The sequence below is a fragment of the Rhinopithecus bieti genome, unplaced genomic scaffold (genome assembly GCF_001698545.2).
Source record: "Rhinopithecus bieti isolate Rb0 unplaced genomic scaffold, ASM169854v2 scaffold_52849, whole genome shotgun sequence".
NCBI classification, from domain to species: Eukaryota; Metazoa; Chordata; class Mammalia; order Primates; family Cercopithecidae; genus Rhinopithecus; species Rhinopithecus bieti.
In genome coordinates, this window is record NW_016820685.1 from 207,444 (window position 1) to 225,845 (window position 18,402).

General features: G+C 39.3%; 1 protein-coding gene across 1 annotated transcript in view; it reads left to right on the forward strand.

The window, feature by feature from the left end:
• The window catches only part of PPP4R3B (protein phosphatase 4 regulatory subunit 3B), a 72,783-nt gene extending 56,405 nt beyond the window's left edge, over window positions 1-16,378 (forward strand). The window contains exons 14-16 of the mRNA XM_017859889.1: window positions 251-442; window positions 5,740-5,933; window positions 14,754-16,378. Coding sequence (XP_017715378.1) covers window positions 251-442; window positions 5,740-5,933; window positions 14,754-14,849 — 482 coding nt within the window. The 3' untranslated portion in view covers window positions 14,850-16,378. The remainder of the gene's footprint in view (window positions 1-250; window positions 443-5,739; window positions 5,934-14,753) is intronic.
• The last annotated feature ends 2,024 nt before the right edge of the window (window positions 16,379-18,402 follow it).

Consider the following 18,402-nt stretch of genomic DNA (forward strand, 5'->3'; position numbering starts at 1 on the left):
TAACTTAAGAAGAATATTTAGTTTAATTTTTTTATTAAGAAGATTGTAACTTAAGAAGAATATTTAGTTTACAACGTTCTAAAATATTTTGGAGTGTTCTCTGGCTACATCTTCTATCATTACAGAGATTATTTTGATATAAATTATAGTCAGTTAAAATTACTTCAGTTCCTCTTGGTTATACATATCTTTCCTTCAATTCAATCTGATCGTGACCTTTAAATCACTACTCAGTATTTGTGATATATTTCTTACAGTGTACCATCTATATTGCGTAGTAACAGATTTCGCAGAGATGCAAAAGCCTTGGAAGAAGATGAAGAAATGTGGTTTAATGAAGATGAAGAAGAGGAAGGAAAAGTGATTGTGGCACCAGTGGAAAAATCTAAACCAGAAGATGATTTTCCAGATAATTATGAAAAGTTTATGGAGACTAAAAAAGGTATTCAAATTCTGAATTTTTGCACAGTGTACCCTCTTGTTTAGTGTAGAAATTACTTTGTTGCTTGTGAAGGTAGGTTTGTAGTTTATAAAGCAAGAAAAGAATTTTATACCAAATTGTGTTCTTTTAAAATTATGTACTTTTTCCCAATCTGTCTGGGAATTCTTTTCATGTTTAAAATGTTTCTCTTCAAACTTGCCATTTTGTAATGCTATTAATTTGCTAGTTAGAAATTGAGTTATCTACTTATACTTTTCTTTCTGTGAATAGTCTTGGCTTTATTTCTATACTGAAATTCTCAGTAATAACAGAGACCATATAGCTTCATAGAAACCTTCTAGAGTACTTTGCCTGTGTCTTTTACAGCTGATAAACTGAACTCAAACAAGTAACTTTGCTCTTTGAAATTTTAAAATTACAAAAGTTGCATAAAGATATACTATCAAGAGAAGTGAAAAAGTAAAACTTCCCCTGGCTTTTAGATGTGCTTAACTTGTTTTATAAAATGAAGATCTTGCTAGTACTATATCTTTCAAAAGAACTAGTCATTTTATTTCTGTGGCCTGAGGAATTACCATTTTTTGGAATACTGCCCTGTCTATGTCATTTAAATATTTAATTAAAATTTATACCTTGCTGGGCATGGTGGCTCACGTCTGTAATCCCAGCACTTTGGGAGGCTGAGGCAGGTGGATCATTTGAGCCCAGGAGTTCCAGACGACCCTGGGTAGCATGGTAAAACCCTGTCTCTACAAAAAAACACAAAAATTAGATGGGCACAGTGGCACTTACCTGGAGTCCCAGCTACTAGGAAGGCTGAGGCTGGAGGATCACTTGAGCCCAGGAGGTCGAAGCTGCAGTGAGCCATGAGCTGCCACTGCACTCTAGCCTGGTAACAGAGAAAGACCCTATCTCAAAAACAAAAACAAAAAAATGTATGTCTTAGAAGATAAAAGCCTTTCTTGGATTTATTATGTAAGTTTGTGATTTTAAATGTGACATTTTCTGAAGGCAATTCTCAGAAAATTTATTTATTACATTTTCTTTGAAACTATTGCTCCTACTCATTTTCAACTCATTAATTTAATAAGTTTTTTTTGTCTCAGCGTGGTGGAGCAAAAAGCCTATTAAAATGTCCTAAGGAATGGATACCTTTGCTAGACAAATTCTTCTGCCTTTACTCATTATAGGTACTGCCCTGACTACAGTCAAAAGAGGCAATACAGCCATATTTGAAGTTCAGTGTTGAGTGAGACACTGTTAAGAATCATATATAAAAATAGTAACCAGATGTTAAAAGGGATTGGACACCTATGTCATAAAACAAACAGAAAAAGGAACCTGGAATATTTAGGACTTACAGACTTGATCATTGTCATTAGGCATTTGGAATATTGACTTCTGAGAGAGATTACTAGGTTTTTACAATGAGTAAAGAAGTGTAGAATCAGTGAGTGGAAGCTACAAGGAGACAATAAAAGGAAGAGTCAGACAGCTCATGAGATTTTAGATGGATATGCTAGATACCACAATGTAGAGTTCTAGCATAGGATGGCTAATTTTGTTATGATCCGTAAGGTCCTTCCTAATACTGAGATTTCTAAGATTCTAGCTGATAAAGACTTATCACTTGTATTAGTTCGTTTAATACTGTTATAAAGAACTACCTAAAACTGGGTAGTTTATGAAGAAAAGAGGTTTGATCGACTCACGGTTCCTTAGGCTTAACAGGAAACATGGCTGAAAGGCTTCGGGAAACTTACAGTCATGGTTGAAGACGCAAGGAAAGCAAGCATATCTTAACCATGATGGAGCGGGAGACAGAGAGTGTGAAGGAAGGAGGTGCCACACACTTTTGTTTGTTTGTTTGTTTGCTTTTTGAGATGTAGTCTCACTCTTGTTGCCCAGGCTGAAGTGCAATGCTGTGATCTCAGCTCACTGCAACCTCTGCCTCCTGGGTTCAGACGATTCTCCTGCCTCCCAAGTAGTTGGGATTACAGGCATGCACCACCACACCCAGCTAATTTTTACATTTTCAATAGAGATGGGGTTTCACCATGTTGGCCAGGCTGGTCTCGAACTCCTGGCCTCAGATGATTCACCCGCCTTGGCCTCCCAAAGTGCTGGGATTACAAGCATGAGCCACCAAGCCCGACCGATGTGCCACACACTTTTAAACAACTAGATATCATGAGAACTCACTAACAAAAATAGCAAGGGGGTATTCTGCCTCCATGATTCAATCATCTCCTCCAACACAATTACAATTCACAATGAGATTTGGGTGGGGACAAGAGCCAAACCTTAACATTCCACCTTGGCCCCTCCCTAATCTCATGTCCTTTTTACATTTCAAAACCAATCATGCCTTCCCAACAGTCCCCCAAAGTCATAACTCATTCCAGCATTAACTCAAAAGTCCAAGCACAAAGTCTCATATGAGACAAGGTAAATCCCTTCTGCCTATGAGCCTATAAAAGAAGAAAAAAGTTAGTTACCTCCAAGATACAATGAGGGTACAGACATTGGGTAAATGCTCCCATTCCAAATGGGAGAAATTGGCCAAATCAAAGGGGCTATAGGCCCTGGGCAAGTCCGAAGCCCAGCAGGGTAGTCTTTGAATCTTAAAGCTCCAAAATCGTGTCCTTTGACTCCATGTCTAACACCAGGGCATGCTGATACAACAGGTAGGCTCCCAAGGCCCCGGCTGGCTCTGCCCCTATGGCTCTGCTGGGTACAGCCCCCATAGCTGCATGCCTGTGGCTTTTCCAGGTACATGGTGCAAGCTGTTGGTGGATCTACTGTTCTGGAGTCTGGAGGATGATGGCCCTCTTCTCATGACTGCACTAGGCAGTATCCCAGTGGGGACACTGTGTGGGGGCTGCAACCTCACATTTCCCTTCTGCACTGCCCTAGTAGGTTCTTCATAAGAGCTCTGCCCCTGCAGCAGATTTCTGCCTAGACATCCAGGCATTTCTATATGTCTTCTGAAATCTAGATGGTTTGAGAATCAGAGGTTACCAAACCTCAGTTCTTGCCTTCTGCACACCCACAGGCCCAGCATCACATGGAAGCCACCAAGACTTGGGGCTTGCACCCTCTAAAGCCATGGCCCAAGCTGTACCTTGGCTCCTTTTAGCCATGACTAGAGCTGCAGCACCTGGGATGCAGAGTGTCCCAAGACTGCACAGAGCAGTAGGTCCCTGGGCCCAGTTCACAAAACCATTTTTCCCTCCTAGGCCTCTGGGCCTGTGAATTAACATTTGGCTCCTTGTTACTTATTCAGATTTCTGCAGCCCAGCTTGAATTTCTCCCCAGAAAATGGGTTTTTCTTTTCTACTGCATGGTAAGGCTGCAAGTTTTCCAAACCTTATGCTCTGCTCCCTTTTAAATATAAATTCTAATTTCAGGCTATCTCTTCATGCATATGAGCATACACTTTTAGAAACAGCCAGAAGGCTATTTTTTTTTTTTTTTTTTTTTTTTTTTTTTTTTTTTTTGAGACGGAGTCTCTGTCGCCCAGGCTGGAATGCAGTGGCATGATCTCAGCTCACTGCACCCTCTGCCTCCCAGGTTCAACTGATTCTCCTGCCTCAGCCTCCCAAGTAGCTGGGACTACAGGTGTGTGCCACCATGACCACCAGCTAATTTTTGTATTTTTAGTAGAGACAGGGTTTCACCATGTTGGCCAAGCTGGTCTTGAACTCCTGACCTCAAGTAATCCACCCGCCTCAGCCTCCCAGAGTGCTGGGATTACAGGCATGAGCCCCGTGCCGTGCCCAGCCCAGGCCACCACTTGAATGCTTTGCTGCTTAGAGATTTTTCCACCAGATACCCTAAATCGTCTCTCTCAAGTTCCACAGATCTCTAGGGCAGGGGCAAAATGCTGCCAGTCTCTTTGCTAAAGCATAGCAACTATGACCTTTACTCCAGTTCCAAATAAGTTCCTTACCTCCATCTGAGACCTCCTCAGCCTAGACTTCATTGTCCATATCACTGTCAGCATTTTGGTCAAAACCAGTCAACAAGTCTTTTGGAAGTTCCAGACTTTCCCATATCTTCTTGTCTTTTTCTAAGACCTCCAAATTGTTCCAACCTCTGCCTATTACCCGGTTCCAAAGTTGCTTCCACATTTTCAGGTATCTTTTTTTTGAGATGGAGTCTCACTCTGTCACCCAGGCTGGTGTTCAGTGGCATAATCTCGGCTTGCTGCAACCACTGCCTCCAGGGTTCAAGCGGTTCTCCTGCCTCAGCCACCAGAGCAGCTGGGATTATAGGTGTGTGCCACCACCCCCAGCTAATTTTGTATTTTTAATAGAGAAGAGGTTTCATCATGTTGGCCAGGCTGGTCTTGAACTCCTGACCTCAAGTGATCCACCCTCCTCAGCCTCCCAAAGTGCTGGGATTATAGGTGTGAGCCACTGCGCCCTGCCATTTTCAGGTATCTTTATAGCAGTACCCCATTCCTGGTACCAATTTTCTGTGTTAGTTTGTTTTCACACTGCTCTAAAGAACTACCTGAGACTGTGTAATTTATGAAGAAAAGAGGTATAATTGACTTACAATTCCACATAGCTGGGGGGGCCTCAGGAGACTTGTGGTGGAAGGTGAATGGGAAACAAGGCGTGTCTTACATGGCAGCAGGAGAGAGAGAGCAAGGGGGGACATGCCACCCTTTAGAACAACCAGATCTCGTGAGAACTCACTGTCACAAGAACAGCAAGGGGAAATCCACCCCATGATCCAGTCACCTCTCAGCAAGTCCCTCCCCTGACACGTGGGGATTACAATTTGATTTGAGATTTGAGGGGGGGACACAGAGCCAAACCATATCATCACTGTACACATCATGCTCTACTTTTAAAAAAGTTCTTAGGAAACAAAGGCAATTTTTTTTTCTTTTTTCTTTTTTTTTTTTTGAGACAGAGTTTCGCTCTTGTTGCCCAGGCTGGAGTGCAATGGTATGATCTCGGCTCACCACAACCTCTGCCTCCCGGGTTCAAGTGATTCTCCTGCTTCAGCCTCCCAAGTAGCTGGGATTATAGACATATGCCACCACACCCAGCTAATTTTGTATTTTTAGTAAAGACGGGGTTTTTCCATGTTGGTCAGGCTGGTCTCGAACTCTGGCCTCGGGTGATCTGCCCACCTCAGCCTCCCAAAGTGTTGGGATTACAGGCGTGAGCCACCGTGCCCAGGCAGCAATGTTTTATAAGTTTTTAAATTATTGCTCTTTTTAGATGTTTTGACTTAGCAGTATTTATTGATATATGTTCAAAATTTTACTTTTGCTTTAGCAAAAGAAAGTGAAGACAAGGAAAACCTTCCCAAAAGGACATCTCCTGGTGGCTTCAAATTTACTTTCTCCCACTCTGCCAGTGCTGCTAATGGAACAAACAGTAAATCTGTAGTGGCTCAGACAACACCAGCAACTTCTAATGGATCCTCTTCCAAAACCACAAACTTGGCTACGTCAGTAACAGCCACCAAGGTAGGTGAAACAGCATTACACACAAACTTTGCTTTTCCCATCTGTGAGATTTTTTCATGTTTACTGAAAAAAATTTGGATAATCAAAACAATTTCAATAGAATTTTTGTTATCAAAACATTGTTGATTGTAGAATTTTATTTTATTTATTTTATTTTATTTTATTTTATTTTTTGAGACAGAGTCTCACTCTGTCGCCAGGCTGGTGTGCAGTGGAGTGATCTCGGCTGACTGCAACCTCCGCCTCCCGAGTTCAAGCAATTCTCCTGCCTCAGCCTCCCAAGTAGCTGGGACTATAGGCGCACGCCACCACACCCAGCTAATTTTTGTATTTTTAGTAGAGACAGGGTTTCACCGTGTTGGCCAGGGTGGTCTCGATCTCTTAACCTCATGATCCACCCACCTCGGCCTCCCAAGGAGAATTTCATTTTATTTAGGCTTATGATAATAAATGTAAGCATCCTTCCTCCTTGTCCCCCATTCTATTTTTAATATTTCACTGACTACTTAGTGTTACTGCATTTTAAATTATTTTCTTGGATAGGTGAGTAGTAGAATATCTTCATACATACGGTCACATTCATCTTCACAAAGTCTGTGCCAGTTTATGTTACTATAAACTGTGTGTGAGTGTGCCTGGCCAATTGCAGCTTTGCCAGCGCTATAATTATTTTTAGTATTTGCCAGGTAGGTAGGGGAGACAGTATATAATATCTCATTTCCAATTGTGTATACTTTATTAGTAGTAAGGCTAAATATTAGCCTTTTGAATCTGCTCTTCTCTGCAAATTGGATTATATTATTGTTGATGAATCTTTAGTTAAGGATATTAGACTTTCTGTTGTTCTTATAACAAATGTGTTTCCCTTGGTTACCTTTTTTTATAAACAAGTTTAAATTTTATATGAAACATTTTCTTGTTCATATGTTATATGAAATCATCCTTTTCCCCAAAAGGAGTGGCTTAAAATAAAAGGCATAAATATGGGACAACTATTGTATAAAGATAGAAAGACAAGCAGAAACACCATGGTAGTGCACACCTTACTGAAGGAATGCCTCTTGTTTGGAACACAAAATATAAGTCTAAGTTTATTTTACAAAAATGAAGAATTTTCATTCAAGTAGTATAGTGAGATAGGCTTTTGACAATAGCATTTTCATGGTATTCTGTATTTGAAATACATTTTATGTTTTTTAACTGGAAAATTTTAAAATTAATTTTCAACTTTATGGTAGGACAATTTAGAGTGATATTGTGACACTACATTAAGAATGTTTGGGCTGGGCACAGTGGCTTACACCTGTAATCCTAGCACTGTGGGAGGCCAAGGCAGGAGGATCGCTTGAGCCCAGGAGTCCAAGACCAGTCTGGGCAACAAGGTGAGACGCCATCTCTACAAAAAGTATTAAAATATTAGCTGGGTGTGGTGGCACACACCTGTGGTTCCAGCTACTCAAGAGTCTTAGGCAGGAGAGTTGGTTGAGCCTGAGAGGTGGAGACTTCAGTGAGCCATGATCTTGCCACTGCACTCCAGCCTGAGCAAGAGAGTGATACCCTGTCTCAAAAAAGAGTATTTGCCATAGAGTTGTATTGTTTGGGTTCAAATATTGACTCTGCCTCTTTCTAGCTGTATCACCTTGAATAAGTTATTTAATCTCTCTGGGCCTTAAGCTGCCTAACTTCCTGCTTCCAGGTTGTTGTTGTTGCGACAGAGTCTCACTCTGTCACCCAGCCTGGAGTGCAGTGGTGTGATCACAGCTCACTGCCTCCCCTACCTCCTGGGCTCAACTGATCCTCCCATCTCAGCCTCCCGAGTAGCTGGGGATGCAGGTGCATGCCACTATGCCTGGCTAATTTTTGTATTTTTGGTAGAGATGGGTTTTCGCCATGTTGCCCAGGCTGGTCTCAGACTGCTGGGCTCAAGCAGTCCTGCTCAGCCTCCCAAAGTGTTAAGATTAACAGGAGTTAGCCAGCATGCCTGGCTGACTTTCTTGTTTTAAAAAGGAATAAAATAGTAGCTACTTTATAAGCTTGTTGGGAAGATTAAATTATTTAACAAATGTATAAATGCTGAGGACACTGCTTAACACCTTCTCAATGTATGTTAGCTTTTCTTTTTTTTTTTTTTCAAATCGAAGTAATACATGCACTTACTTTCAAAAGTCAAATATTACCGAAAGGCAAGTTTATATTAGAAAAAAATCAGTCCCTCTGTTCCCCTCCACAAAGACCCCTTTGAACTCTTTTAGCTGTGTCTTTTATTTCTAATAATATGTCAATACTGCATACCTTTTCTATTCCTACTTTTATATCCTGTCATTTTCGTTTTCTATTTATTTTATATTTTTCGTTAATATAGTATTAGATATTTTTATCATATATATATATATTTTTTTCTATATATTTCCCTGAGTTTTATTATCCTTCCAGATAATTTACTTATGAATGAGCAAAATTAAATGCAAACACCAACACCTTTTCACTCTTCTTGACACTAACAGCAGATTACAGAATACATCTGTTATACATCCTTTTAGAGACGGGGATAAAACAATGTTCTCGGAAAACAGTTGCTCAATCACTGTAGACACAGAATTTTGAAATTAAGCAAGATAGGAGTTGACAGAAGTTAAGCACCACTTTAATTTGCTCTCAGTCTTCTTAACAAAGTGTGCCCACATTCCTAAGGGGTGGCAGATTCTTTATCACCAGTTGCCCTTTGTTTTAGCCAGTTTCACCAACAGTGTTAATTGCTATAGTTGAAGGCTGGCTAGACATTAGCTAGTAATGAATTTAAACAAAACATTTGTTTTTATGATATAAATGCCATAAAGACACAAAATACTTCTTTAGTTGTGTAACTGTAAAACTTGCATGTTTTCTATGAGGAAAAATATAAAATCAGAATGAGAAGCCATTTGTGGATACTAAAATAAACACTTGTCACAGACTCACAGTAGAGAAACCTGTTATCTTACTTTTTTATGTAGCAAATTTATCTTGGTGAATTCCGCATATCAGGACATTAGAGATTTCCTGCATAGAACTCAAAAGTATGGATATACCTTAATTTATAATTAGCCTCTATCGATGGGCATTCAAGTTGTTTCCAGCTTTTTGTAGTTATAATCATTGCTGCAATGTGTGACCACTTACATACATCGTTTCATATACATGTGTATTTCTGTATAGAATGTGCATTTATTATAATGTTGTAGGATTACAGGTGTGCGACACCATGCATGGCTAATTTTTGTATTTTCAGTAGAGATGGGGTTTCACCATGTTGGCCAGGCTCATCAGGAATTCCTGGCCTCAAGTGATTCCCCGACCTCGGCTTCCCAAAGTGCTTTTTCATAGGTTATTGTTGTCATTTATTTTGATCCTTTCATTCACATTGGAAACTACTCAAGTGGTAATCTTAGGATTTCCTTTAATGAAAAAAAAAAAAAGGCAGATTTTAATAAGAGTGCCAAGACAATTTGATGGAGGAAAGAGTACTCTTTTCTTTCTTTTTTTTTTTTTTTTTGAGACGGAGTCTCGCTCTGTCGCCCAGGCTGGAGTGCAGTGGCGAAATCTTGGCTCACTACAAGCTCCGCCTCGCAGTTCATGCCGTTCTCCTACCTCAGCCTCCTGAGTAGCTGGGACTACAGGCGCCCGCCACACTTGGCTAATTTTTTGTATTTTTAGTAGAGACGGGGTTTCACTGTGTTAGCCAGGATGGTCTTGATCTCCTGACCTCGTGATCTGCCTGCCTCGGCCTCCCAGAGTGCTGGGATTACAGGTGTGAGCCACTGCGCCTGGCCAGAATACCCTTTTCAATAAATGTTACAACTGTATATCCACATGCAGAAGAATGAAGTTAGAGGCCTATCTCACATCATATACAAAACTCTCACAATGGATGAAAAGATCCAAATGTAAAAGTTGTAAGTCTAAAGCTCTTTTTTTAAAAAAAAGCATAAATGTCTATGACCTTGGATTTAGGCAATGATTTCATAGAATATGACACAAATACCACAAGTGACAAAAGAAAAATAATAAATTGGACTCTATCAAAATTTAAAAATGTTGTACTCAAAGGATACTACCATAAATTGAAAAGACAATCCACAAAATGGGAAGAAATATTTGTAAATGATATATCTGATAAGTAACTGGTATCCAGAATATATAAAGAACTCTTACAGCTCAGCATGACAACCCAGTTTTAAAATGGGCAAAGGATTTTAATAGACATTTCTGCAAAGAAGATACACAAGTGGCCCATGTAAGCATGTGGAAAGATGTTTAACATCATTAGTAAGGGAAATGCAAATCAAAATCACAATATGATAGCATTTCACATCCTCTAGGATAGCTATAATAAAAAAGATGCACAAAAACAAGTGTTAGCAAGAATGTAAACTGTGACATCCGTTGCTAGTGAGAATATAAAGTAGCACAACAGGCCAGGTGCAGAGTCTCATGCCTGTAATCCCAGCACTTTCGGAGATCCGAGGCAGGAGGATCACGTGAGCCCAGGAGCTCGAGACCAGCCTGGGCAACATGGCAAAACCCCGTCTCTACAAAAATTAGCTGGACATGGTGGCACATGACTGTGGTCCCTCGGGAGGCTGAGGTGGTAGGATCACTTGAGCCCAGCGTGCAGAGGTTGCAATGAGCTGAGATCACATCACTGCACTCCAGCCTGGGCAACAGAGTGAGACCATGTCTCAAAAAATAAATAAGTAAATAAATAAATAAATAAATAAATGGTATAGCAGCTTTGGAGTATAGTCAGGAGGTTCCCTAAAAAGTCAGAGTACCGTATGACCCAGAGTTACCATATGACCCAACTACCTCATTTCCTAGGTATATAAGAAAACTAAAAACGTGTCCACTGTAAAACTTGTGTATGAATGTTAATAGCAGCATTGTTCATAATAGCCAAAAAGTGGGAATAACGCAGATGTCTCTCAGCTTATGATGAATGGATACACAAAATGCGGCATATTCATACAGTGGATATTATTTGGCCATAAAAAGGAATAAAGTCCTGATATGCTAAGCATAGATTAACTTTGAAAACATTGTGGTAATTGAAGTAAACCAGTCACCAAAAAACCACATATTATATGATTCCATTTATATGAACTGTCCAGAATAAGCAAATCCACGGAAACAAAGTAAGTTAGTGGTTGCCAAGAGCTGGGTGGCGGGGGGTGTGGTGGGGGAATGAGGACTGTTTTGGGGGACTTTTTTGGTGGGTGAAATGATGGAAATGTTCTGGAATTAGTGGTGAGTGATTACATGACTTGTGAATATACTAAAGCCACTAAATTATATGCTCTAAAAGGGTGAGTTTATGGTGTGTGAAAATTACACACTTTAAAAAGTTGACTTTATGGTATGGACTTAGTGCCCTGCTTTTTGGGGGAGGTGTTAGTTGTTTGTAGTTCCCCCCACACCCCTTCTGTGAAGCCATCTAATTTTTACAGACAAAGCTAGTCTCTTACACCTTGTAAGTATAAGCGTGGTTGTTAGTGTTCTGAGAGCCTACATAGCAAAGCTTATTGTAGGGTAGCATGTCTGCTCAGTATACAAAATTTAAATGTATTCTTTCATTTTCAGCCTGGCCTTACCCATGCCCTTTTCTTTGCCTAAAATCTTGAAATATACGGTCCTTTGCTCTGTAAAGTTCATTACATTCTCTATAGAGTTTATTCTTTATAGAGTCATTTTCTCTGTAGAATTCCCTATAGTTGGTGATGGTGGAGGGACAGAAATCTCCTGGCTGTCAGAGGTGTAGAATCAATGACCCAGTTATCTGTTTTACTATAATTTAACTGTCTTCCCTGCTTTCCCCAGTATTTTGGTGCCTTTACTGCCTAGCTTCTTTCTGGGGTTCTCTTAAGACACGCCAGTTTCTCGTTTCTGTATCCCTCTGCAAATACTTAGTTCTTGGCTTCTTCTTGTTTTATGAGTTGCCTTGCCTCTGATTTCTCTTTTCCAGAAATGCTCTGGCAACTCTAAACTGCTGTTTTCTCTTCTCCTGTTTTCTTTGCTGGTATTTACTTTTTAAATTTCTTACGTAAATACCCTGCAAAAACAACCCAAATGTCCCACCAGAAACTCAGGAATTAAAGTATATGAGAAGCTGGGCATGGTGGCTCATTCCTGTAATCCCAACACTTTGGGAGGCTGAGGCAGGCAGATCACTTGAGGCCAGGAGTTCAAGGCCAGCCTGGTGAAAGACACGGTGAAACCCCGTGTCTACTAAAAATACAAAAGTTAGCCAGCCATGTTGGTGCGTGCATGTAGTCCAAGCTACTTGGGTGACTGAGGCACAAGAATCACTTGCACCCTGGAGAACTGAGATCTCACAACTGCACTTTAGCCCGGGCAACAGAGCAAGACTATAAAAATATATATATATTCATACCATGGAATGCAAGAGTTTAAAACAATGAAATGGAACTTTATGTCCTGACATCAAAAGCTTTTTTTTATATGAACATGATTGTAAAAGAGTAAGTATAATTTCAATCTGCTATTTTAAAACAGTACATTTCTAGATATATATTAAAAGTATGGAATCAGGTTCACAAAGTGCATCTCTAGATTCAGGCCATTTTACTTCCAACATTTCACATTTTGCATTTTTATTATTTTTATTGTAAGCATGTTTTAAATGTATGTTAGTTTGCAGAGATAATATAAGTAAAACTCAAATTGTATAACTGAGTTTTTCAGACAATTTATTAATCTTGGGCAAAAACAAGTATTAACCATTTGGAATACATATGTTTATATATTGTGATATGTAATACTAAGCATAATTAAAACTTTGCAACTTTGCTGTCATCGTTTTAATTATCAGATTGGTGCCTTTTATACGAGAATTATTTTGTTTTTCCTCTCGTCCAATTTGTTTGGCTTAGAAACAAAATAATAGAAAAACAATAGTAGTAATAGCAGCTAATAGCACTTATTGAACACTAACTACATACCAAGCACTGTGCTGAAGTGCTTTAGATGTTTTGTTGTCAACTTATTTATTTATTGTTGTTGTTTTTTTTTTGAGACGGAGTCTTGCTCTTATTGCCCAGGCTGGAGTACAGTGGCGCCATCTTGGCTCACTGAAACCTCCACCTCCTGGGTTCAAGCGATTCTCCTGCCTCAGCCTCTGAAGCAGCTAGGATTACAGGCATGCGCCACCACACCTGGCTAAGTTTTGTATTTTTAGTAGAGACGGGGTTTCACCATGTTGGTTAGGCTGGACTCGAACTCGTGACATCAGGCGATCCACTCACCCTGGCCTCCCAAAATGCTAGGATTACAGGCGTGAGCCACTGCGCCTGGCCATCAATTTAATTTTCAAAATAGTTCACTGAGGCCTAAATACTACTATACCAATTTTACAGACAAACTGAGGCAGAGATATTAAACTACTTGCCCAAGGGTTTGTGGTTTTATTTTTTTATTTTTTTGAGATGGAGTCTTGCTCTGTTGCCCAGGCTGGAATGCAGTGGCGCGATCTCTACCTCCCGGGTTCAAGAGATTCTCATCCCTCAGACTCCCGAGTCACTGGGACTACAGGTGCCTGGCACCACGCCAGGCTAATGTTTTATTTTTAGTAGAGATAGGGTTTCACCATGTTGGCCAGGTTGATTTTGAACTCATGATCTCTCAGGTGACCTGTCTGCCTCAGCCTCCCAAAGTGCTGGAATTACAGGCATAAGCTACTGTGCCCACCCCCAAAGTTTTTGTTTTTTGTTGTTGTTGTTGTTGTTGTTGTTGTACGTAAAACGTGCTGTCATTAGAATTTGACATCAGACCTACAGTTAGCCTGTTTTTAACAATTCAGCCATGTTGCTTCTTGCATATCCAGACTTAAGATGTGTATGTGATTAAGTTGAGAAACAGATTCTCAGACAGGTATATAAGTCTTTCTGATAACTGTTTCTAGCTGCCCAGAGGCCTTTTTTTGGTTGGTTAATATTATAGTGATTTGGTTACATTCTGGTAAAACCAGGTATCTCAGTACTTTAGATAAAGAATGAGTTACTTCTGTTGCATTTGTTTATCTCCTAGAGGTCTGAAGGGTTTGAACTAAATACAGTGTTTGCAGAAGCCCTCTTAACCTATAGGACATAAGTTTTCATGGGATTGGCTCAAAATGAATGAAACGCTGTGGATGTATAATTTTCTGGAGAGTACCCAGAGTTTTTCTAGGATTTTCACACAGAAGTTCCTCATCAAAGGCCAAGACCACGAATTACCTCATCCTTATTTTTCTTTTGGTCAGAGAGCTAGCCCTGAATGTTTTACTTACTATTTTATAGGAATCATTTCATGTGTTTATCTTCAGCCATTTAAGCTATACTTCAAAAGCACAATGAAAACAATGATGTGTACTTAGTGATGAAATATACACAAGATGAACAAAGACTACAAGGGGATTTCTTGTGGTAATAAAATTAGAGAAATGCACTAGTGCATCTCCAATGTCCTTTCTAGCTTTCAAATGTTATAATTGTTATCCCTATTTGGAAAAGTAGGCATTTTCCCACAGTAAAATTTTGCAGAATTGAGTTTTGAAGTATCATTAATAATCCAAGAACCAGATAGAAAAGTTAAGGGTTACTGCAAGTGCTACTAATTAGTACTCAGACGTTCCTAATTTCAAGCAGTTCCTTTATCAAATTCAAATGTGTTAATTTCTGATATGATTTAGAAAATGATTTCTGATATCTTTAAAAGTGATTGGATTTGTACTAAAAGCTCTTTTTTGTTATATATGTTTAAAGAAAATTTTTTTTAATTCTTCAATAGGGAAGTTTGGTTGGCTTAGTGGATTATCCAGATGATGAAGAGGAAGATGAAGAAGAAGAAACGTCCCCCAGGAAAAGACCTCGTCTTGGCTCATAAAATATTTATTAGGGGACCCTCAACATGTGGTCTTAAAATGCTGCAACTGTTCAATGAGCTGTAAATCCGAATCAGAAAGCTTTCTCAATTGAACTTAGAAAATATACAAGGAGTAGCAAAAGACACTCAATATATCAGCTAAGGGAGTTTAGTTCTAATAAAAAAACAGGCTTCCCAGGAACTTCATTGCTTGCTAGTAATTAAGGGGTTTGCCTTTTAGGCTGTCAAACGTTAATAACCAGAACCTGGGAGACAGCTTCTCAGCAAGGAAGTCACAGGTTTTGGGACGGTTTAGGGGAGGGGAAAAGGTTGATAAAATAATGCAGGGTTGCTCCTCGGGGTGTTGATCTAAAAACAATTTTACAGAACTTCAGTTGTAAACTCAATAACATTACTTGTATAATGGTGCTGACCATGTTGTTGTTTTAATCAGTTGCCTCTTTTTAAAAGAAATTTTTATGGAAAACACATTCAACTATCATAAAAAAAAAATGAAGTTAAGCTGTTGGGACCATTTATTTAAGATTTAACAAAAGTTCAGCCTTTTAGGTAGTTGAAGGGAAGTACACCCCATATTCAGCACATGTTGAATTTTCTGCACCAGGAATTTTCAATATGTATATTGATGAAAACAAGCTCAATTCAAACTGGACAGTTTTAAGATAATGTTAAAATCAGCACTTTTAGAGACAATGAAGGCCAAGAATCAGTACAGTAGTATTCCAAAATGATTTTCTCTAGAAATTTGAAAGTGGATAGAACAGAATGTTTTCAACCACCTACCAGTACGATCTTTTGTGGAAGATACTTTGAAATCACTTTTTGCTTTGTTAGTAAAGTTCTCTCTCTTTCCAGAGCTACAAGTTTTAAAGTGTTACTTATACAGACCAACAAAGAATAGTGCTGAATTAAGTGGCATTTAGTATGTAGAAGCCATTTTGATCCAAGAAGCGACTTGTCAACGTCAGCATGCAGCACATGTAGCTTTTCTGTAAACAAGGGTGTGATACGAAAGCTGCTTTTTTAAGAAGAGTAAAAGCACATTCCATGTACGTAAGTGAATTTTAAAATTAAATTGAGGCAAACAGTTATGTTTTATTTTTAGAGCAACAAGTTAACTGTACATATTTTAATGTTAGTTTGCTCATCTATGATCTGAGATCATGCCGAAGTGAGAAAAATGTCCCCAAAATACAATTTAATGCATTGGGAAAAAAAATTTTTAATAGTACTTCCAGCCACAATCTTTAGATCACCCTTGTAATGTGTTATGGGTCCGCTTTTCCTGGAATAGTTTAATCTGAAGCAGTTTCCCCTGTTTTGGAGATTTTGTAGTTAATTTTAATTTTGGCTGTTTGGAAAAGATGAGCTGTTTGTGTAGATATGAAGTATAGTTTTTCCATAAAACAGATGTTTATTTTGTATTAAAAATACCACTGTACTTGTTTTACACCATTTGTATACATGTGGTGATATTAATGCTAAACTGTAAAATTCAGGAATTAAAATGTGACCCTGTAATTCCATAATTGATGTTTGTGTTTGGTTTGTTGTAAATATAAATTAACTCCATTTTGAGATATGTCAATTTTACAGTATCTTTTAAAAGGCAATAAAATTATACATAAATATTTATTATAAACTGCTAGGTCATACCCCAGTTTTAATGAAATAATTCTAAACAAATGCGGGTCAACGGCACTTTATCACTGACTACTTATAGAAGGTAAGCCTTGGGGAAATCAAAGCATCATGGTATGGAGCTTTTCTCACCTCTTCAGTTAAAGTTGTACATATAATAAGAAAGAAAGACCTTCCACCTCATAAGGCAGGTGACTCAGGATATTTTAAACCAAGATCAGTAAAGTTCCTATCCACTTTCTTTGAATCAGCAAGTTTTATCCAGACCCATCTCTCAGCTTTTATTAAATTTCTTCTTATAATAAGCCCACATGTAAAACAGTTTCCTAGTTACTTTTTGTTTGTTTGAATCTCGCTCTTGTTGCCCAGGCTGGAGTGCAGTGGCGCAATCTCAGCCCACTGCAACCTCCACCTTTGGGTTCTAGTGATTCTCCTGCCTCAGCCTCCTGAGTAGCTGGGAGTACAGGCGCCCATCACCACACCCAGCTAATTTTTAGTAGAGGCAGGGTTTCACCATGTTGGCCAGGCTGGTCTTGAACTCCTGACCTCAAGTGATCCGCCTGCTTTGGCCTCCAAAAGTGCTGGGATTACAGGTGTGACCCACCGTGTCCAGCCCTCCTCATTACTCTTGACTCCTCTTAAGTAACTTTAAGTCCTAGTAGGAAGTACTATTTTCTTTTTTTTTTTTTTTTTTTTTTTTTTTTTGAGATGTAGTCTTGCTCCATCACCCAGGCTGGAGTGCAGTGGCACGATTTCAGCTCATTGCAACCTCCGCCACCTGGGTTCAAGCAATTGTCTGCCTCAGCCTCCTGAGTAGCTGGGATTACAGGTGCCCATCACCATGCCAGGCTAATTTTTGTATTTTCAGTAGAGACTGGGTTTCACCATCTTGGCCAGGCTGGTCTTGAACTCCTGACCTCGCGATCCACCCGCCTCAGCCTCCCTGTCTCTGTATCTTATGAAGACTTCCTTTTTCTTTCTGAAGAGCTGCCATAAGTCTTAAACATTTAAATCATCATCTGAACCTTTTCTTGTAGTAGAATTGTGAATATTTTCCTGAAGTACAGGTTATGGTTTTCATGGTACAAGTGCTTACCTACGACGATAAGAGAATAAGGCTTAAAATATCCCTTAAAAGAACAATTGTGAGAATTCCACGTTAGCAGCTGTCTTTAAATGACTACCCTCAGACAGATCTGGGTTTTTGTATCTTCATCTTTACTCAGTGAAGCAAGCCAAGAGCCCACATTTGTATGCCTTAGGTCCTCTTAAAATGGTATCTGTAAACATGTATCCAATATAAAAACTATTTTTAATAAAAAGTTACCTGAAACAGATTTCTGTGTTTTAATCACTAGCATTTCCTCTTATCCATCTAGTGATGAAAATGTAACAAACGTAAATACTGGTTTTTCTGCAGATTGAAGGTTGGGATTGTGTAACTGAAACTGAGTAATTCTTGTTACATTAATTTTGGTATCCTTTTTTTTTTGAGATGGAGTCTCGGTCTGTTGCCCAGGCTGGAGTGCAGTGGCTGGATCTCAGCTCACTGCAAGCTCCGCCTCCCGGGTTTTACGCCATTCTCCTGCCTCAGCCTCCCGAGTAGCTGGGACTACAGGCGCCCGCCACCTCGCCCGGCTAGTTTTTTGTGTTTTTTTAGTAGAGACGGGATTTCACCGCGTTATTCAGGATGGTCTCGATATCCTGACATGATCCGCCCGTCTCGGCCTCCCAAAGTGCTGGGATTACAGGCTTGAGCCACCGCGCCTGGCCTCTTTTTTTAAAAGCTTATAATCGTAGACTTAAGGAGATAAAATGTGATTATAAGTTAAATCTCAGGAGTATCCTGTACTTAGAAAAGGGTGGACGTGGGATATTACAAGATTGGACATTTTTTTTTTTTTTTTTTTTT